The sequence below is a fragment of the Lipotes vexillifer genome, unplaced genomic scaffold (genome assembly GCF_000442215.2).
Source record: "Lipotes vexillifer unplaced genomic scaffold, Lipotes_vexillifer_v1.1 scaffold390, whole genome shotgun sequence".
In the NCBI taxonomy this organism is placed as follows: Eukaryota; Metazoa; Chordata; class Mammalia; order Artiodactyla; family Lipotidae; genus Lipotes; species Lipotes vexillifer.
In genome coordinates this window covers 4,470,441-4,492,665 of record NW_006784503.1, presented here as the reverse complement: position 1 = coordinate 4,492,665, position 22,225 = coordinate 4,470,441, and the positions used below count along the sequence as shown (strand labels likewise).

At 37.2% G+C, this 22,225-nt stretch overlaps 1 protein-coding gene across 1 annotated transcript in view; it reads right to left on the bottom strand.

Annotated features, from left to right (window-relative positions):
• Positions 1-8,699: 8,699 nt before the first annotated feature.
• The window catches only part of KIDINS220 (kinase D interacting substrate 220), an 89,898-nt gene continuing 76,372 nt past the window's right edge, over positions 8,700-22,225 (bottom strand). The window contains exons 27-30 of the mRNA XM_007456942.1: positions 16,223-16,351; positions 14,182-14,280; positions 12,380-12,610; positions 8,700-9,962 (exon numbers count right to left, since the gene is read on the bottom strand). Coding sequence (XP_007457004.1) covers positions 8,700-9,962; positions 12,380-12,610; positions 14,182-14,280; positions 16,223-16,351 — 1,722 coding nt within the window. The remainder of the gene's footprint in view (positions 9,963-12,379; positions 12,611-14,181; positions 14,281-16,222; positions 16,352-22,225) is intronic.

The following is a 22,225-nucleotide window of genomic DNA, read 5'->3' as shown; positions in this document are numbered from 1 at the left end:
GGAAAGAGGCTCTCAAACTCCCAAATCTTCAGTTTTCTCAAAATTAAGATAATGACAGTAATACCAATAGTTTAGGGAACAGCTACAAAAATCTAACGCATTGTTGTCATGTAAAAGTTAAATGTCTGCGTCTCAGTCTCCTTATCTGTAAACTAGGGACAATGATAGCACTTACTTTATAGGCTTGTTAGGATTTAATAAGTTAGTCCATGTGAAGTGCTTATAACAGTGTCTGGCTCAAGTAAGCACGCAAAGTATTAGGCAGATGATTATATTAAACTAAACTGTCACCTACCACCTTCTCGATCCACTGTCTATCCACTGTTCCAGATGTGTCTATTGGTTTCTTGCCTTTAGTGACTAGTTGTCATTATGAAAGACAAAGAGTTCCATTTTGCCTATTTTCTTTTCTTTTCTTCTTAGGAGACAGTGACCAGAATCATTAAAAAAACAAAACAAAAAAAAAAACAAAAAAAACCCAAAAACCTCTACTGCAATAATGATTTTTTAAATAGACATATATTACTTATCTATGAACATTATTAAGCATTAATACTATTTAATAAGATAATATAAAGAAAAATACATAGAGTGGTATTTAAGATTGTAATCTAATACAGACTACTGACAATAGAATAGACATATAGAAGGGCAAGTGTTTGTATACGAAAGCCATATAACAAGACTGCAAGTAAAATGTATATATCCCACACTATGTACAAACTTTAATGTAATGGTCTAATTCATGAATAATAATGGGATAAAGGATGTTAAACACAAAAAGTAGATTTTTAACCAAAAATTGAACATCATTCCAAAATAACTAGTAGGAACAAAGATGTTTGATGTTTAAAAAAATGATTTTTCCCTATAAATACAGTTTACATGGATATAGATTTTTTTTTTAAAGACTTTTGTCTTTCTTAAACCCCAAACCCTGGTTTAAAACAAGTAAGACAATGGTGATGGTACAGCGAATAAAGCTATAATTAAAGTGCATCTTGGAAAAAAATGTAAGAATTGACTTTAGCTAAAGTCCCCAATTAGCTGAAGAACAATGAAGATAACTGTAATATAAAGAGAGGGCATTCTGGAGCCCCACTGCCTGGGCTTGAATACTGGCTCTGCCACTTAGTAGCTGTGTGACCATGGGAAATTACCTAATCTCTCTGTCTCTCAGTTTCTCATTCGTAAATTGAGGACAGTAGTAATTAAGTCATGACGTTGTTGTGAAGAGTAAATTAGTTAATAGATGTAGAGATCTTGGGAAAATGTCAGGCACATTACGTGTTCAATAAACGTAAACTTTTAAATTATAACAAATGCATAACTATACTTTAAATATCCCAAAAGAATATAGAATAATAACTGATAAAACAAATATTCAGCACAAAATGTTGACTTTGGGGGGTCAGTTGAACATAAATCATCACTAGTCCATTACTATTGCTAAAGATCACAACTCAACGTGACCACGGCATATATAATATTAAAGTAGCATCACGTTTCATCAATCCAAGCAAGACTCCATCAACCGCAGGATCTGTCGTTACTTTAGGAAACATTGAGGGGAAAATGCTGCTGTTGATGCTGTGGCTTATATTTCAGGAAAATCAAAGTGTGAAAAAATGTGCACCTAGGAATTGATGAGATACCAGTCGGAAAAAAACTGGAAAGTGGTCAACAGCGTTAGATCGCAGATGGGTTTGTTTAAAAACAAAATGGTAGACATACAGTCTAATTTTCCCGTTGCCTTCTAAGGGTGGGAGCTGCATTTTCTGGACAGGAGTGGCCACTAACGTAAGTTTAGCTTCTCTTCAACTACCAGTTCCTGCACTGGAGGCAGGAGCCTCCCAGGGACCACGTCCTGCCCCGGCTGCCAGGTACCAGGAGGAGGAACCGGGAGCCCCTGCGTTGCTCTAGGAGGCAGAAAGCTGAAAGAGTTGGTGGTGACGGAAGGTCTGTACTTACCACCAGATCCCAAGAGTCAGGGAGTCTGGGTGGCCTGAGTCTTTGGATCACAAAAAGGGTTCTAGAGAAGCTGTGAAACTTTATTCTTTTTCCCATTCCCAACCTTGCTTAATTCTTCCTGCAACCCGCTCCATATTAGAAATTTGCGAAGTTTCTGGGGATGTAAGGAAAGAACTGGCTGATTGAAAACTACCTAACCCTAAAACCCTAAAACCCTAAAATCCTCAAACTCTTCCAGGTTAGGTGTTATTTTAACAGACTTCCCTACCAGAATGAAAAGCAAAATTTTAAAGGGATGTCTTCAGAAAACACTGCTACTACAGTTGAAAACAAGATGCGTCGCAGTGTTGAGCCTGCCATGGATCATCCATGTCGAGTACCTAAGTGGCCAGGTGCCTATGAACTTCAAAAATGTTTGCTCTTCCTCCAGGGCATGCAGTTCACCGAATTCCCCAGCCTCCCTTGCCCCTCAGCACGACCAGGGGACTTAGGAAGGCCGATGGGATGGGCAGACACCACTTCCCACGCATGGTCCTCCACCCTCTCTCCTCCCCTGCACATCGACAGAACGCAGAAGATGGGTCAGAGGACTCTGAAGCCTTGGAGGCTGGTGGAGCCACAGAATGAAGGCATCTGGGTCCCTGAATCTTTGTCAACTTAGGTAACACTGAACTGTTACAGGAACAAGAAATAAACTTCAAATGTGTTAAGTCAATGAGATTTTGAGGTTGTTGTTACAGTGTTTAGCCTACCTTAATAAAGAAATTTTCAATGAACCCACGATGGCCCACTCATGTATAAAAGTCAGTACAGAATCCCAGTATAACATGAATTCTAGTTCAAATTTATCAGAGTGGTCAACCTGAGATAAGGAATGAGAGACAGCAATGAGAGCTGGTCAATGAAAATAATGACTAAAACAAAAAAAGGTTGAAAAGCTGAGCTAGAGAAAGGTAAACCTACATATCAGATTTTGGGGGATGGTCCTGATGTTAAATATCCTCACTATAATGATTTATCCCAATTTGGGCTCAGAGAAAACATGCTCACCATAGCTAAGTTATACCTAAAAATATTTTCAATATTCTTAAGTTAAATGTAGGATTGAACCATTTTAATTTGATTCTATAACTATATTAATTTATAAGATGGGCATCTCCACAAAGGACTAAACAAAGGGCTTAAGGCACACAGGCGGTTTTAAAATACATCCACGTAGAACAGATAGCCTAGCACTTTAAAATGACAGCACTTAGCAAGATGGGTTGTAGATATTCTTCCCTGAGAGTTTTTAACAAAGCATGGTATTACGTCCTGAAAGATTCCCAGAGTCATAAGCTGAAAAGCTTATAGGGCCAGACAGGTAGCAGGTGGGTATAAAGTGATAGGGAAGGGGGGGGCCTGTAAGGAACTACAGACACACACACAGTACGAAGGCATTCAAATTCAGCATTTTTACAATGTGTGGGCAGACTCTCCTAGTTTAGGTATATGCCTTATTCACTCACCAAGTACTGACCGAATGTCCACTGGCTAATCTGAAATCCAGGGTTTGGCCTTTCTTGAGGTTTCTTTCCCATCCTAATGCTCTGAAGAATGTTTTATGGTAAAATGGATGAATACATGACAACCGATACAAAACTTAAGACACAAAAAGAGAGAAAAGAACCCAGGTAAAAGATAGAGGGGAAAAAAACATAAAGAGCTCAAAAAGCAAATAAATTCTTTAAAAATAAAGAGAGTTAAATTTGCATTAAGTATAACAATATACAGCCTACAAATTCTCAGAAACACAGCTAAAAAGTGCAAGTGTCAGGAACTATGGTAATTTGAAAATAACAATCTAAATTTTTATTAGACATTTGACCAAGAAGATGCTATAAGATATGAAATGTCAGGTTATGTAGAGTTTATTTACATGCATTTTGCTATACATTTGGGCTTCTATCTAAAATTTTACAAAAGGAACACTTCATTAAAACGAATTCACATTTTACAACTACTAGGAACAAAGGAAACTGGCCGAGGTGAACAAGTCTCTCTTCTTCAGTCGACTGGAGAGCAGGCTTACCGAGTGGCAGATAGAATCTTCATTACCCCCTTGTGTCTGGTGAGGAAGCCAGCAACTGGGAGAAGGTAACCGAATTTTGAGGAGGAATGGTCTATGGGCAGGGTACTAAGATCTAGAGCCCTTCTTGCCTTGAAAGGAAATGAGGTAAATAAGTATGAAATATATGTTAAAATTAGAAAATGATAGTGGGTAATCAAGACAATCTTAATTATTTCAAACAACTCCTTAATTTGAATAATATGGAGCATGTAGTTCTATACTCTTTTTTAAAGTAATATTTTATTTATTCAAGTTCTAACAATTGTTTGATAGATTGTTTTGTGTTTTGTTAAATCCCGGCAAAACTAAGGGCTCATAATATATATCACTGGTGTAAATAACCCTCCACCAAGCACATTAAGCCCAGGAGATTAAGGACCTACGCGTACTCTTCGTAAACAGATGACTGCTGGTCATCCTGTATAGGCACTGTCAGAATATTCTGTGGACTTTAAAACAGTCCCACTGCCTTTCTTGTACAGTATTACTGTAATTCACACTTTTGGCCAATTTTGGTTGGTCCTCACTCCAGTTAGGTCAAATCACTGGCATTTTTATTGACTTTTAAGGAATCATCCTACTAATAGTCTGGAAATAATTGCTCTTCCTTCTTGACTGATCCTTTTATTCTTACAAATTCTTTGTTTTCTTAATGCCTCACTGTAACTGGAAACTCAGGATAGAGCTTACCACATAGCCAGCCAGGCCTATTCAAAGATTTTTCTGCTCCATGTGCTGGGAAGCCCCTTTAGGAAACCTCTCACCCACAGACCTGGGCACAGCAGACTTGGTGTTAACCAAAGTGGTGCTTTACCAGTAATTTTACTTAAAAAGCTTTGACCATGTAGGTGACAGTGGTCGATTTCTAGCAACTGTTTTAGATATTTCTTACTTAACTCTATTTCTTAAAGTGGTGAGAATGTAAATTCTCTAATTGGTGAGAACTGTTTCAACGGCGGCTTAAAACTAATTACTTTGAAAACTAATATTTTACATACCTTAGCTTAAACTGGATCCCTCTGAAGATCTATCTATCTCAAGGGCAGCATTTTCTTCCTAGGCATGAAAGGGTTTAAAATATGTAAGGTTTTAAATTCTCTTTCCAGTTAATCAGTCTCAATCAAGGATTCTCAACCTTTCTCAAGTGATGAGCCATTAAAAGACCATCCAAGTGCAGGCTCTCAGTTATAGATCAATTTCTTTCTATTTTTCAATTCATCTGCATAATTATATTCTATGCTCAGAATTCTGAGGTAGGGAAGGGTAAGGGGCACCACAACATGGAAATTAAAAATGCAGTCATTTCAGACAGCCCACCCAGGCCGGTCCAGCCCCACCCCTACCCAAAGCAAAAAAGGCTCCCCGGCTGTTCGGCTGTTTCTTCCCTTCTGCCAAGTGTCAGCACGGTTCTAGAAGGGCAGGAGGCGAAGGAGCCTAGATGTTCAGTGTCAAGTGTTTGTCAAAGAAGTTAATTTCATTGCTCCTTCCCTTTTACCTGCTTCTTCCCTCAATGTCACTCATTCGTAGAGGGCACAGTGCCCTCTGGTTCTCTTTTCCTGGTAGTTACGCTGATTTACTCAAGGGTTAACCAGGAATTCAGTGATTTTTAAGCTCTAAATAGGCTGATACCTCTAAATAGGCTGAGAATTCCTGGCACAGCCAAAATCTATGTAGTTTTAAAACCTTTTAAATTTAGTATTTTAGCCAGAAGGATAAAGGATGTAATTTCATTCGAAAATATTTTCTAATGGTTAGTATTTGTAAGAAAAAAAATCATGATTACAAGTATATTTCACTCAGAACTATAACATGCAAGTGATCCAAAGAGCCCTCAATTTAAGATTAAGAATTTTAGCAAGTAAGTTTCTAAAATTATTCTGACTGCTATAGAAAACTTAAATAAAAATGTAAGACAAAAACAAGTTTTCCTGTTAATATTGAAAATGTTGGTTATTATGAATTTGACATTTCTCCAAATTTGAGAGCTGATCCTTAAATGCTCAGCATCCTGAAAGTTGTATCAGTTGAGAGAGAGCAACAGCTTCTTTTCTAGTCTCTCCTACTGAAAGGCTGTCCTCGTAGGTACCACTCCATACGTCCACAGTGAATGGATCTGGCTTAACGTTATGGTACATGAACAGAACTATTGGTGGCTTAAAGTAAAGGCAAAACGGTTTATAAAACATGGCAAGACTCCGAGGCAGAAGCTAAGGGACTAGCAAGTTTAGAGCACCAGTTCTCTTCCGTCATTTGTCACCCAGCTTAAAGCAGAGCTTTGCCTATGTGAGAGTAGAGCACCAGTTCTCTTTTCCGTCATTTGTCACCCAGCTTAAAGCAGAGCTTTGCGTATGTGAGAGTTAGGCTGAGCTATGGATTATAAATAGATACAGATACACATGCACATAGACACACAGATTCAAAGGGATGATGGTGTGACTCAATAACCCATCTGGTTTGTCAATTTCTAAAACACTATGAAAAAGCAAACTTTTCCAGAATGTTCATACAACAATTAAACTGATACCCTCCCAGGATCTGGAAAACCTACTTCTTGCAGTTACAGAAATGCACGGTACAGAGCTGTGCCATGGGTACTAATGCTTCACAAAGGCACCATTCAGGCACTGAGCCACGCTGTCTCGGAAAGACTAGAGAGAGCAGCTCAGAACACTCCTGCAGCTGCACGAGCGCTACATGCACCTGAACGTCTTTAATGAACTTTAGACCTCTGACAAAACAAACACACAAATTACTTTTTTATTTTTAATTGAATTGTGAATCATCGTCACTATAGTGAATAAAAATTCATGACTCAGAATAGCATGCAACTTTTTTTATTGTTTTCTACATCTATCTGTACACTTAACACTCTAGTATTAACTTTACAAACAGAATAAAGAATACACTACAGTGATATTAAGCTGTATCTACTCACCTGAAAAGGAACAAAGTATTGCCCCTGAAATAATGACTAATTACATAGTACTGCAGACTAATAAACACTGTAAGTACTAAAATGTTAACATTTCAACATACAATGTCAACAACATCCTGCCTTCTTTTTTTAATTGGTTAAAACATTTGTTAAGGTCATGCAAAATAAACACTTTATGAAAATGTTAGATTACACTCAAACATCAAGGCAGTGAAACCCAAACGAGCAACTTTTTAATGCAACGACTGGTCAAGTAGATAAACTATTCAGCATATTAAAAATCCAGTAAGTGAAAAACATCAAAAATGGAAACACAAAATTTAGGTAACTGCTCCTCTATGATCTCACCACCTACCATCTTCCCTGTGACTGACGATATACTGCCAAAATCGTTCTACGTAAGTAAGCTATGTTAAAATGACCAAAAAAAGTCAATGCATGATGCCAGGGTAAATTTCTAGTCCACACAATACTTAAATGTGATCATTCTCTTAACCCTGCTAACAGTAAATGAAAAGTCACACCCAGATTTATCTTCTTTTTACTCTTGCTTTGTTACATGTTTTTAAACTTCTGTCTACAAGTATTTCTTATGAACCTCCCCCCAGAATTAACATGCCGATTTAGGAACAGGTGAAGCAGATAAACCCTGCCCTGGTATAGAAGGCAGTGATTTCGTTTTCCCTAACTAAATATTTCCTTGTCACTTGTCAACTGTCACTGTCCTTTCTGCTATAGTTATGTCCTCAGTCTCCCATTCCATGAAGATTTTTAGTGCCTATTATTATCCATGTCTCCCTGATTCTCCCAGAGAAAGAATTCATTTTTTTCCTCTCATCGCTCGGCTCACTAAGGAAAGCTGAGCACACAATCTAAAGGAGCTACAGAGTAGACCAGGGCGGGTTCTCGGGCAGGTGGATGGTGCTTGAAGCCAGGTCTGGGATCTGGAGAGAAGAGCATCCAGGTCATAGGAAGGTGATCGGCCCCTCTCCACAGGTCACTCTCCTAGCAGCTCACAATGACCCAGTTACTGGGCTCTCCTTTGGGCACTGTTGACTCACATTCTTACCAATTTTTAAAGCCCTCTTTATATTTTCTACTTAAAATTTAAAAACTCTTTGATAAGCAATTTGTCTATTACACAGAACACCGGTTCGCAACTTACAGAGCATTAACCTTTAGTCTCTAGGCTATTCCATAAGCTGTAAGTTCTTATGTTTCACCCCTTAAGAGCAAAATTTGCTTCTGGTTCATTTAACATCATGTCTTCCCTCAAATATTTAATGAATGAATGTTCTATGAAAGGGGTCTCTAGCTTTTAATTTCTGTTGGCAAATTCAGCCCTTTATATTTAATAAACTATTTCTGACCTATCTTTATACTCAGATCTTGTCTTGCAGTTATATGCCAACGAAAGGTGCAATAACAATATTGGGTTTTTAAGCTTCTAAGTACAAAGACAATGGGGGCTAACAGATGGACCAGGCTATCTTATACTTCCCTCTGTTGTACAGTGTATGTCTCTTTTACCAAAGACCTTCTCATCCATTAATTATTTGTGAGTGAAATGTACAGGTGATGTGCGTGGATGGATTCACCATAAAACTCAGGTCAGTCTTGTCACAGGGATTATAGTAACAGTATTCTGCTTTTGCTTGTTTTTCTTAAAGTTGCTTGTTTTTCTTAAAGAATGCTTTCTCTTTCTTCTCCAAAGCCTGTACTATCAGAAGAGGCTACTGCGTGCAGCTCTGAAGAATCTTTTGAGAGCCTCATATAACTTGAACGCTGGCTTCTCTTATGCGTCATGCTTTTTAGATTCTCATTCTGAATGGCAGTTGAGTGGGAACTGGAAGCAGACCTCAAAATGACTTGGGGCGTCTCCCTTAGCCCCTCCATTTCATCAGAATTCTGGTTGGCTCTATTAGCTGGAGCACTGTTGTTGTTCAGAGTCACAGTGCTGGGTGTGCGATTCAGGTTGTAGGCTTTGTGGCACGCTGGCCAGTTTTCTTCAGGGCTGCTGGCTATCAAGCTGCATTCGGAAGGGCTTTTCTTGTCTTCTGAACAAATGGACATCCGCGCTACAAGTGGGTCTTGCAGGCCACTCAAGCTATGCGGTATTCCCCGTTTTCCACTGTGGCTGTCATCTTCGAGCTCTATGAGATTTGCCTTTTCAAGCTGGGAGTCATCAGCTGCTTCATTGTGAAGGGAGTGATTGGGAGAGCTCTCATTGGATCTCACTCCCGAATCAGATGAGTCCTTTTTGTCAAGGAGGGCATCTGATAAATACTCTTTTGCCTTAATGAAGGTTCTAATAGGCTCCGTGCTGTGTTCTGGAGACTTCAACACTCTCTCTACTTTCCCTTCAGCTTTTTTGTCTCTGTCATCTTTGAGCAGTGGAGTATTGTCTGATTCTTCTGTCCCAGACTCATCTTCATCACTTGGAAGTTTCTGATAGCGCAGCCCACCTCCCTTCAGCTTCAAATCTGTCTGGAAGAGACCTGACCTTTCTGAGGACTTCTTGCTTGGGAGAAGCTTGCTGCCTGACTGATCAGATTTTTCATCTTCTTCAGTGATAGGATCCAGGGGTGAGGCATCGTTAGTGGAAACTCCTGATGAGGAATAATCTATAACATCTCCTCTCTTCATTAAAAATGACTTCCTTCCATCATCTGCCTTTGGTTCATTATCCCTCCCTTTCTCTGGTTCTGGATTAGAGTGAATGGAGCCCCCGGAAGAGCTCTGACCCATGTAATATGTGCTGTGTGGAGAAGACCTGCCACTCACTGTTGTGGAGCCCGTGCCCCCTTCTAACTGAGACATCTGGGCAATGTATTCTCTATAGGCATCTCTATACTCAGCCTGCACCTTATCGGTAAGCTTCGAGATTTCAATACTGGAATCCTGGGAAGTGAGACTCGATAGACTTGGGGTTCTGCGAGTTTGTGACTGTGAAGACAAAAAAATAATAATAATTTAAGAATTCAAATACACCCAAAAAAAGGCACAATAAACATCAGCTTAGAAAATTTTATATATATATATATAAAATATATATAAATATATATATATGGACAATAAGAATTTTTAAAGTCCTTAAAATACCGAATTCTTTTAGAAGAATACTGCATAACACAGTTTAACAAAAGCTGTCAACTTATGAATAATTTTACTGTTATTAGAAAGCTTTATACAAATTTTAATAAAATTAGTTTATTGTTAATATTTAAAAGTATAATTTAAGGTTATATTAACAAATAACCTTAGGACTTGTTTTTATCATTTCAAACTTTTACATTTATTTACGGCAAAAGTCACCTTCATTGATAAAATATAAAAGTTCCCCTTAGTAAAGAGAAAGAAGATGAGAGTTAAGATATATCTCAAAAACAAAATACTCAAGTCTTTAAATGTATGTTAAATAGAACCTTTCTCAACTTGTACGACATGAAGTTTCTGTCAAATTCCAATTCAGAGAAAAAAAATGTACTCAAAATGCAAAAAAAAAGAAAAAAAAAGATTTTAAAAGGAAAAGTATAAAGTGCAATGGAAAAGATAAAATGATAAATACAGGATCCAAATGAACAAAAATGGAAGCCTTGAGGTCAACATTCAGGTCCAAGTAAACAGAAATAAAATATTTTTAAAAGTTTGACTTCCAATGTGAAGTTTTAGGACAAGAATTGCTTCAGACTCCAGAAAAGGTTAATAACATGAAGAATAAAAAGTAAAGATTAGGAAAAAGAGGAAGGAAACAGAAGAAAAAGAATCAAGGAAGTTTAAGAAAGGGCAAGAGCAAAGGTTGAAACGAAGCAGAAATAAGGCAGAGTCTTCCTGCCGCCGGGAGAAAATGACCCAGCTCCCTGAGAAGGTTCCCTGAGACCCAGTTCAGGACAGTGCCGCCCTCACTCTCAAATGCAGTATGTGGACCCCTTCTCAGGGGATCCACAAGGTCTAAACTATTTTCCTAGGAATATGAAGATGACCTTTGCCTTTCCACTCTCATTCTCACAATAGTGTACAGTGGAGTCTCCAGAGGCTGGTTCATGTGTGACCTCCCAGGAGATTCAACACAGAAGCAGATACAGGAATCTAGCTGTCTTCTACAAAGCCAGGCATTAAAGAGATTTGTAACACAATATCATTTTCAGTAAATATGCTTTGTTTTGGAAAATAGTCATTTTTCATAAAAATGTTATTTATGTTAACATATAATTGGTTTAAGTTTCTCAGTTTTTATTTCTTATACAGTAAATACTGACAGATAAAACTTACATAAACGAAGGCTCTTTGGGGGTCTCCAATAATTTTTAAGGGTGTAAAAGGATTCTGAGATTTAAAACAAGTTTGAGAACTACTGCATTGATAGGAAGGCTGTGAGACTTTCCAGGTCACGGTGGTAAATACCAAGTATGGAAAAGCAGAGGATGAGGATTTCTTAAGAAATGTTAAAAGGAATTCCAGGGAAAAGAAAGGAATTACTGTTGTTGAAACAGGGAGATAAAAGGGTCAAGTGCGGACTTATCGTAAAATAAGGAAATTTTTACCTTAGTTAACACACAATAAAATGGCTTCTCAACTTAAAGAAACAAGATAGTACGTAGAAAAAGATAATAACAACCAAAAACTATTTTTACTACTAAATCAAACACAACACCCTTAAAAATGGTAGATCTAACAGGTACTCCTTTCTCTAAATATGGCTCCCTTTCAGTAGAGAGTGCTTGGTGGCTACTTACTACTTTTCCTCCCTTGCCTGTCTTCTCACTGTTCTGTACCCTGCTCTAGGTCTTTTCCTAGTTTTTCTTCTCGTCCAGCCCTTACTCCTTCTCACGTTCTCTCACTTTTGTTTTTATTCCTGATCCTCGCCTCTCCTCCCTCTTCTAAGAACATCCAAAGAAAGAACTCAGCCGTATCTAACACCACGCGAATATCCACGAACAGTGTGCAACATACGTACTGAAAAACCAGGTTATGGTGCTCAAAGGGATAACATGGCAGGTTATCCAATAAAGATGTGTTTTAGCCAATGATTACTGAATTTAACAAGGAAACAGCAAGTGAAAGATGAACTCAGCTAACCACCTAAGTAGGCCAGCTCCTGTTCACCCTCGATGCCATTGACTCTATTTTATTATTTTCTCAATTCTTATTGATTTCTGAAATCATGTTATTTTCTTTTTGTTCTACTGACTGTCCTCTCCAGAACACAGCTCCTGGAGAGAAGGGACTCCTCCCTCCATCCTCTTCACTCAGGGACTCATTAAAGGTTTTCTGAATGACTATATAAATGCACCGACATAATCTCGGAGAATTAACCACCACCCTCTCCTTCAGTAATATGAAAAATGGCATTTAATAAATACCTGCCAACTTAGGTTACTGTGACGTGGAGCCCCTTCATCCAGGCCGAGTGTGTTCAGCTCTTCAAAGCTGAAGTTCAGTGTGTAGGGAGTCTGACTGGAGAGCTCAGTGTGAGGCAACTCGTGTGACGAGCGGTGCGCAGATTCACCGCGAGGAGCTGAGCTGCTGTTTTCATTCAGTAAATGTGGGTCCTCAGGGACCACCTGGTTTTCTGCATTTCTCATTTCTAGTACCTTGAGAAAAAAAAAAAGTCATCAGTATCCGCACTGACAAATCACATTTTAGAAGCTTTAGAAATTATCTTAAAAATTAAACATAAAGTTAAAAAAATTAAACATAAAGTTACTCTAATGGAAATGAGAAAGCATACTTTCTGTAAGTGGATTTCAAATACATTTGTTCTTATCTGCTTATCTTTCTATATTAATAATACAATTGACCCTTGAACAACACAGGTTTAAACTGCGCAGGTCTGCTTACACACAGGTATTTTTCACTAGTGAAGACGGCAATATTTTCTACATGGTCCAGGGTAGGTTGAATCCGCAGATGCGGAGGAAACTTGGATACGGAGGGCTGACTCTGTTGTCAGTGGATTAATCTCCGAGTTGTTCAAGGATCATCTGTACTAAAAGAAGTAAGTCGGCCCTCAGAATCTAGTGGTTTTGCACCTGCAGATTCAACCAATCACAGATTGAAAATATTCGGAAAAAAATTCCAGAAAGTTCCAAAAGTCAACACTTGAATTTGCCACACATTGGCAACTATTTACACAGCATTTACATTGTATGAGGCATCATAAGTAATCTAGAGGTGATTTAAAGTATACAGGAGGATGTGTGTAGTATGCAAATATTACTATATGTGCCATTTTATATACGGGACTTAAGCATCTGAAGATTTTGGTACCCATGGGAGTCCTGGAACCACCCACCCACAGACACTGACAGATATCTGTAACGACAACAACCATCACATATACACTATACTCTAATTTGACCACTGTGTAACTACTTTAATTTAAAATTGAACTTAAGAACAAAACAAAATGCAACTGGAGTGTGTCAAAGAGAACCACAGCTGGACGGCAGCTAAAGCAGTAAAAACAGATTTTAACCAGGAACTATCGCAATGGGGAAAAACGGACCTCAGGATAGAACTGGGCTCAATTCCAAAAGCAGCGCGGACACGTGGGCATTTACAGCCCATGAATGAGGCGGAGGTGAGTGGATGGAAAGTTGCTAAGAGGAAGCATCAGGGGTAAGGCGGGGTGGGATTCCGGTTGAACTGACCTGACAGGGTACCTCCTGGAGGCAGGCCTGGGGTCTAGGACCTCACGGGGAGCGGAGGAGGGGTGGAGGATGAGGAATGTAATCAGATAGCGATAGCGAGGGTGATCAGACACTGAGGGTGAGGTTCTTTCTCAACTGACTTAACAGGATGCTTCCTACAACAGGGCAATGCAGGCCCAACGAAGACAGACACCAAGGTCAAGGCCTAGAGGCTTCAGGAAGCCTGACTGAGTGAGGTCAAGGAGAGTGTCCTGGTCAATGAAAGCATGGAGAATTGGCAGGTGGCCTCTTTCCCAGATTTCCAAGTGAAATGCCCAAAAGGCAAATGTTGCTAAGTGCTGCTGTGTATATTCTACATAACAGGATATATAAGAGTTGTACACATAAGTGTAAAATGTAATTTTTACATGTTTTTTTAAAAATATAGGAAAATATCAGTTTAGACCAGTACTTACTGGCACTCGTTTTATAAAATGTTGTAAATAATTCTACAAATATTAAAAATATCTTACTGTGCTCCTAAAAAGATGCCAGTCTCCAAAATTCATATTCATTTCCTTCTTCAGTTCATCAATGTTACACTGAGCTAACACACGGCCATTTATGTTTGCCTGAATAAAAACAAACACAAATACAAAGATAAACAAAACGTGAGATTCTGAACTTCTAGTGATCAAAAAGTACATTTATATTAGAGACTAGAAAATACTGACCTAAAGAAGGTTATCACCCCATGTAATAATTAATAGACAAGTAGAATCTGAATAACATAAGCCACTCCATACTCTTCCAAGTGTCTCAGGCGCTCAAGTAAAATAAATCATTCTTCAGGGACCAACCCAAGAGCTCACCCTCCAACTATTTCCAAAACTACCTATTCTGCCATAAGCAATAACAAAACTGTTAGCTTTTTCCCTCTAATCATAAAACATGAACACGAAGGCAAGCTGCTGGGAGGGGACAAAGACATCTGTCAGCATGTTGGTCATCAATGAACTTCTGAATGAAGTGAAGTGCTGACAAACTTGCTTATCAACTATACGAGATAACTTCAGCCACCAAGAATGTCCACCCACAAATTTCCCAGTCTATTAAATTCACAGAAAATGATCTTGTCACTATTGGGTCTCCGTAATTCTAGACACTTCCAAGGAAGAAATGATAGAATTTTCTTTATTAATAACAGGTAGCTTACTTATTTTACAAAATACAAAACCTGACTTTATTAACTGTGGTAAAATTATGGAATACCTGGGTTTAAAACCAACAGAATGCTCAGTTTCCAAGTTAATTCTGAAGAAAAGGATGTACAGAGCAAGCCTACGGCAGAGATCCTGCTGTAGAAATGCAAGGAGCTTAGCAGCACTTAAGAAACCAGTTGCTACGATGGGCTTCAAACAGCCAAGGCCTGAGAGTAAAGAGCTGAGTGGGGAGAGAACCACTGTCCTGAGGGAAACAGAATCCCCACAAAGGGTTCACGTGGAGACCTCCCTCTTCCCTGACGCTCACCAAGCTGCCTTGAGGAGAGTCAGGTTTGTACCTTGGAAAGGCAGTGCTTGACACTTTCGCAAATGGGGATGAACACTAACTAGATCTGTGAGAAAACTAACATTATCCGAACCTTTCTGACCAAACATAGTTTAAGATTAGTGAAATGGTATATGTGCTCATAATTCTTTTAAGACCTTTTTAAATGCCAGTCTTTAAAGTACGTAAATATTACAGGCTTGTTGTTCATGTTCTCCTTCACTGTATCTCTGAAAAAGTATAACTTAGTGGAAGTATCTATTAAAACGGGGACTGGGTCAGCCTTGTAGATGGGAAGCCTCCTCAAAATCCCAGGTTCGTGGTAGTTACTGGCATTGCAAGAAAAGATCTCGGAAGAAATAAACTTCCTCAAATGCATTAGCCTTGCAAACCCAAACCTCTGAGGTATTTTCAAATGGGACACGATCAGAAGTCCTCTAAGACATGAAAGTGAGAATCTGAGGAAAATGAAGCAAGCATAGTTTACTTGGATAATTATTAAGTCACAAATAAATATTATAATTAAAGAAAATGTAACATAAAAGGCCTTCAAATGTTCTATGTTGCATATTGGAAATATGTTATTGTTAATCTTAATGTGAAATGCTTTAGAGCTTTGTACTTCTCATCAAAGCAGTTTTGACTTATATTAGATTTTTTTTTTTTTTTTTTTTGGCCATGCCGCATAGCTTGTGGGACATTAGTTCCCCGACCAGGGATGGAACCCAGGCAGTGAAAGCACCACGGCCCAACCACTGGACCACCAGGGAACTCCCCCTTATATTAGATCATTTTACAGGAACGTTATAATACAACACTTTATTTTCTTTTATCCATTTCTAAACTAAGGGATAAAGGGGCAATTTTAGGATACAAATAGTAAGAAACCTGTTTCCACCTAGAGCTTTCCCACTTCAACAGAGAACTCGTCTTTGAGAAGCTAAATACAAAGTGCTCGCCATGCACAGAACCCGCCACTGGCGCCCTCAGCCCTGTCTCGAGTCAGCAGGGAAACATGCTGGTCACCTTCTTGATGGTCGCACAATACTGAGGCAGCATGCTCTGGTCCAGCCCTTCTATTTGTTTCAGTTTCTCACAAACCGCATCCACATTCATTGAATTCAGTGATATTGTTCCTGAGGCTGGGCCTGATCCCTAGATAAGTCGTGGAAAAATACATGTATGAATAGCATTTAATGTCAGATATACGCAGTCATGTGACAGAGAAACTTGTGAAGTTACACTATAAGTACTCTGATTAACAATACATTTTCAAACTAAAGTAAAGACAGCGAATGTGTGCAGTATGGGGAAATGCCATTAGGGAACAGATTTAGCTACTGTTATACCTTAAGAAGTATCTTTTATTATAGCAGATACAGCCTGATCAAAACCACTCTTCTAAGAAGACAGAACATTCCACAAGCCAAGCCGAGGCCAAATGCAAGAGAGCCTAACTTCAAACCTCAAGAGAGAAGGGTGTAGCCCTTAATAACAGAAGGACAGGGGGTTAAAAAAAGAAAAGGAATGGAGGGAATTACTGATGCCTATATTACAAAATACAAAAAGTAAATCTATGAAATAATTTTAAAAGTGCCTATACCAAACAGCTTTAAATGTCTTTACAGACTACCTTAACAGTCTACGACTATTAACTATCTGAAGTTTTCAAATCGTGACCATATTTTATACCCAAGGGATCTAAAACTTCCCCTTAAGAATCTATACAATAATCATGTAAATATGAAACAACAGTATTACTTCTTAACACATGTGGAAGTAAATATGATCCATTAAAATTTGGTCTCATTTAAAAGAAAAGTCAAAATAATAAATCTAGTATTTACTTAGAAGAAAAACATTTTCTGAATATGGTGACATACTAAAGAAGTATGTGCCTGTGGCCAACTGTATATGAAGCTCCTCGATTACAGATGTGGACACTGGCTTACAGAGAGGTAAGTTCTGGCTTCAAAGTCACAGAATAAATAGCTAGTTAGTGGTAGATTTGGATGGGAACCCTAACTTATCAGGTCTTATAACTTCCTATTTTCTTTGTTGCAACTGTCTATTTTTAAAGAGTTTATAGAAACTATAACCAAAATAAAGAGAAGACAAACCAACTAGTATAAAGGAAAACGCTCCAAATGACCTGTCTTGTTTACCAGTCAATCTAGTCTTAAAATAAATACAATTTATCCTATCCTCAAGTATGTGTAAACTTATATTTTCTACTGCCTCTTTTATCATTACCAAGGTAGACTATGACAGCCAAAACTGCCCGTTAGCTACTTGTTAAACATGATTTGTAACATGAAAGCGTAACATAATACTCTATTATGAACTGATAAATAAATATACACATATAGTATATAAACAAAATATGCCTATATTACATATAAATATAAATACAGCTAGGAGATGAGACTATACTGAACAGACAGTGAGGCAGTGATTTTCTGAGAGGGAGTCTTAGCAAGTTTACAAGTGTAAGACAGTCCCATAAAAATTTGTAAATTAATGCCTTGGAATATACTGCACAAAACACGTTTATTTATAGTTTATTTTCAATTAAATATAAATTTAAAATATGTCATATATTATACGGTCTGAGGTTCAATTATTCAAAAATACTAACAGCAAAACACTAGTACTTCCAGAATTTAGTTTTCATATTTTTATACAAAGTTCTATGCTCTGCCTGGATGAGTACAGCCAATATTCAAAGTGTTAATTATCCAGTATCTACTATGGAAACTTAAACTGCTTTTTATGAATTTTTAATAACCATATTTGTTTTGTTTTTCTTTCTTTTTAAACAGGTTTATTTGAGATATAATTCACATACAATTCTCCCATTAAAAGTGTACAATTCAATGACTTTTAGTATATTCACATAGCTGTGAAACCATCACCACAATCAACGTTAGGACATTTTCGTATCCCTAAAAAGGAATCCTGTGCCATCAGCAGTCGTTCTTTATCCCTTCCAACACCTAGTCCCAATCCCCTAGCAACCACTAATCTACTGTCTCTGTGGATTTGCCTAGTTTGGACATTTCATATAAATGGAACCGCACAACATGTGACCTTTTATAACTAGCTTCTTTCACTGAGTATGTTTTCAAGGTTCATCCATGTTACAGCATGGATCAGTACTTCATTCTTTTTTATTGCTGAACAATATTTATCTTTTAAATGATCTTTAATACTGTCTTTCAAATGCTTTTATTCCTCAACCTAGCTCTTCTTTCTGGGTACATTTACACTTGTTTACATTTTCTTGATTAGAAAAATCACAAGTGAACAGTTTGATCACCAAAATAAATAATGATCATACTGGATTATAATTCATAGAATAAAATATCCATGAATCCATACTGATATAAATAAAAAGTTGAATAATAAATGAGGAAGAAGAGACAGCTTTTACTTACAGAATTCCAATTAATAAATGCAGAAGAAGGGAACAGAAAATTACCATCAGGAAAACACCACAAGAGTGGCTGTACACAAGATGCACTGGTGGACATTAAAGTTAATGGGCAAAAGTATAAGGAGAAACAGGATATTTGCAGAGTTTTAGAGTACCTCCCCCTAAATATTTACTCACTACAAAGGGAAAAATAAAACTTCACAGTATTGAAATCTGGCAGATGCCACCTTAACCACACGACTGAGGTTATTAGCATGACGAGTGGGAAGATTTAGGCCCTCACAGATGCTCAAATATGATGCACTGAGGAGGACACAGCATCACTTCTGTGGGTCTCTTGCCAAAGATGTATAATCTTCTAATCATTAGGAAACAGCAAACAAACCCAAATAGAAGGACAGTCTACAAAATATCTGATCAGTTCTCTTCAGAAGTTTTAAGGTCATAAGAGACAAGGAAAGACTGAGGAATGGTCACAGATTAAGGGACTCTAAGGAGAAATAACAAAATACAACTGGATTGAATCCTGGACCAGAAAAATGACATTAGTGGAAAAACTGGTCAGATTCAAATAAAGTCTGTATTAAGAGTATTGTACAAATTTTCACTTCTGCTCTTGAGAAATATACTACAGTTAGGAAAGATGCTAACATTAAGGGAATGTTATTTTTGTACCTTTGAAGTCTAAAATTATTTTAAAGTAAAAAAAAAATTTTTAATCACAAAAAAACTCTACTTCTGATTGTGCTAAAAAAGGCAAGTATAACAGACATGGAACAGATTAACTCTGTCTGCATGGTGGGGGGGAATGTAAAATGTTAAAAGAGTATCTTAAAGGAATCTGAGAATTCAGCAAAGGAGACACATTAATAAAGATACTACCCTTTTCCTTTAAAACAAAAAACTCCACATTATTTTACTTTCATGATCCTTCAAAACGTTTACATTTTATCATTTGAAAACATATCTTGTCCCTCATTGGGAATTATGTAGAAAATATATATTATCTCTGAATGGCTTTGAGAACCTATAAGAAAAGACACAATGGATATCCCTGTAATTCCATTAAAGCTATAGTCTGACTATTCATTATTTGTGAGTTGGGTTTTCTCAAGAAAAGGGGTAAATTATCAATAAATTAAAGTACATTACAATATGCTTCTTTGAATAAAAGAGAAATAGTGATTCCTTGCCAGGTCTTTTCTAAAATAATCATATATAATAAAATTATTTTGAAACCAAATGAATCTTAGTAGCCAAAATAATGATCTTTAGATGGAACTCTCATAAAAAGAAGGAGAAAGAGTATAAAAGTGATAAGGAAAAAGCATATTCAATAACTCAATATGTAAATTCTTAATAGGAAACTAATTACATTACTTTGGCAATACAAAGAATGAATACTTTAAAGTTTATCATGCATTCTTACTTGAAATTTACTTGTTACAAGTCAAGAAAGCTCACTTCAGTATACATCACAGTTTATTTTAAAAAATTTTTTTCTAATACAGAAGATTGAATGCAGAAGATGTTAGTTTGTTTAAACTGTTAAATATAAACTTCAAAATACATACAAATCAGAATTCCTCCGAGTCAAAGTAAAGCTAACAACAAGACAGATTTAAATTACTTTGATATAACTATATGATTTTATATTATAAGTAGATTAAAGCTACACTCTGAAACATTATCATCTTTGGTAAATATATTAAACAAGCTTAGAATTGATTAGCCAGAAATAAGAGCCATGCAAAGGCTGAAAGCAGCTATTAAAATAAACCCAAGGCACCGAAATGAGCACAGATTTATAAACAGCCCAGCATGAAGCTGCCAATGATTGCTTCTAACAGTCTAAAACAAGAAAAGTGAGTAAGATTTCACTGAAAGTTTCTGTACCTGTCTCTGTTTGTTAAACCCAGAGTCACACGGCTTTAAGGAAGGAATAAAACAGAATGAAGGACACAGGCTTAAAGTAAAACATCAAATACACATATGTAATAAAAACAGGCAGCACTTTTGTCACTCCTCTTACTTTCCCTTGACTTCGAACACACCACCTCTATAGCAACACAAAGCAGGGAACACTCACATACACACACAGTAGTTTCATGTCATTAACATGTGCTTGGTAATTTTAAAATTGTACTCTCAAATTTTATATTCTTTCTCTTAAAAGAATAAATCATGGGCCATACATTCCACAAGAAAACCAGGTAAATAAAATTTGCTACAAAAAGTCAAAATTCCTACTATGTACAAGTTTAAAATTAATTTTTAAATATACTGATAAAAAACTGCCACTATTAATTGCAGGTCAATTTAATAATAAGGTTTAAGTACTTGGAATTCACATGCTCACTTCATAAAATAAAATATTATCTAGCCACACTATAGTTAACATTCAGAGATATACTTTTCAAATTTGGGTTTTTGTTTCACTGGGCATGTGGCACGTAATAGATGCACTAAAATACCATTTGAAAAGAAAGGCCCTAAGAGTCTTTCAGCTCAAGAAATCGTAAATATAACAGTGAAAAATATTTGCATACTGTGAGTAACGTAACTATTTTACTGATGCGGAGTTCTCTGAAACTCTAATTCAAAGCGGACACACCGCTACTAATTATCCTTCTGTACAAATTAGGTTGGTGGTAAACATTCTTAAAATAGCTAAAATCTATAGATAACTGACAATATTGAGTCAAAGTTAATTTACAATGTTTTTCTTATACTATGTCATTATCTGGAGTACCTTATGGGAACCTTGTTTGCTAGTTTACATATCAACGTTATTATAAGTAGGTTTTTTAGAAAGTTACTATGAGCATCTGTGGAGACTTGAACTACGTGAGAAATTTGGGGTTGGCCAAAAAGTTCATAACATCTTATGGAAAAACCTGAACGAACATTTTGGCCAACCCAGTAATAATTAGGTCAAAGTTGACAGATGAGGTTTAACACCACATGTAAAGGGCAATCTTTAAAAAGACACAAGTTCAGGACACGATTTTGTTATTTATTAACTTTTAACTGTACTCTAGGATTTCAATGGTATCCTTACTGCAGTATCCTACTTCTTCGATAATATCTCAATCAATTTAGTTGCAGTTTATTGTTTAGGGAAAAAGCTTTCTTGAGCTGGCACAAAGACTTTGAAGCTGGAAGTGAACATAATTTTTCACTACATTACTAGAGAAAAAATATGTTAAAACTTTTCCAAATTGAAACAGATCAATAAAAAAGTGCACTCCGAAAATGCTTTAGAAAGTGTGAGTGAGCCTCCTGAGAAAAGGCGCTGACTGCTGGCAAAGGGCACCTGCCCTAGGCCTGCACCTAAATGAGCCTGAGACGCTAGGCCTGCCCCTAAATGAGCCTGAGGCGCACCCCACCTTACCCACGGCAGCTTTAGCTTTCTCATCCCAGTCTGCTCCTGAGCGATGAGAGACTGCTTGATTTGGACATGTATTTTGTTTAACAGGTCAGGAGTTCTAAACCAGAGGTGGAAATAAAAATAATCTACAGTTGAGTCCCATCTTTTTTTCCCTTTTAACTTGGTCACTCCACCAATTGGATCCGGTTTAATGAAAACCAAG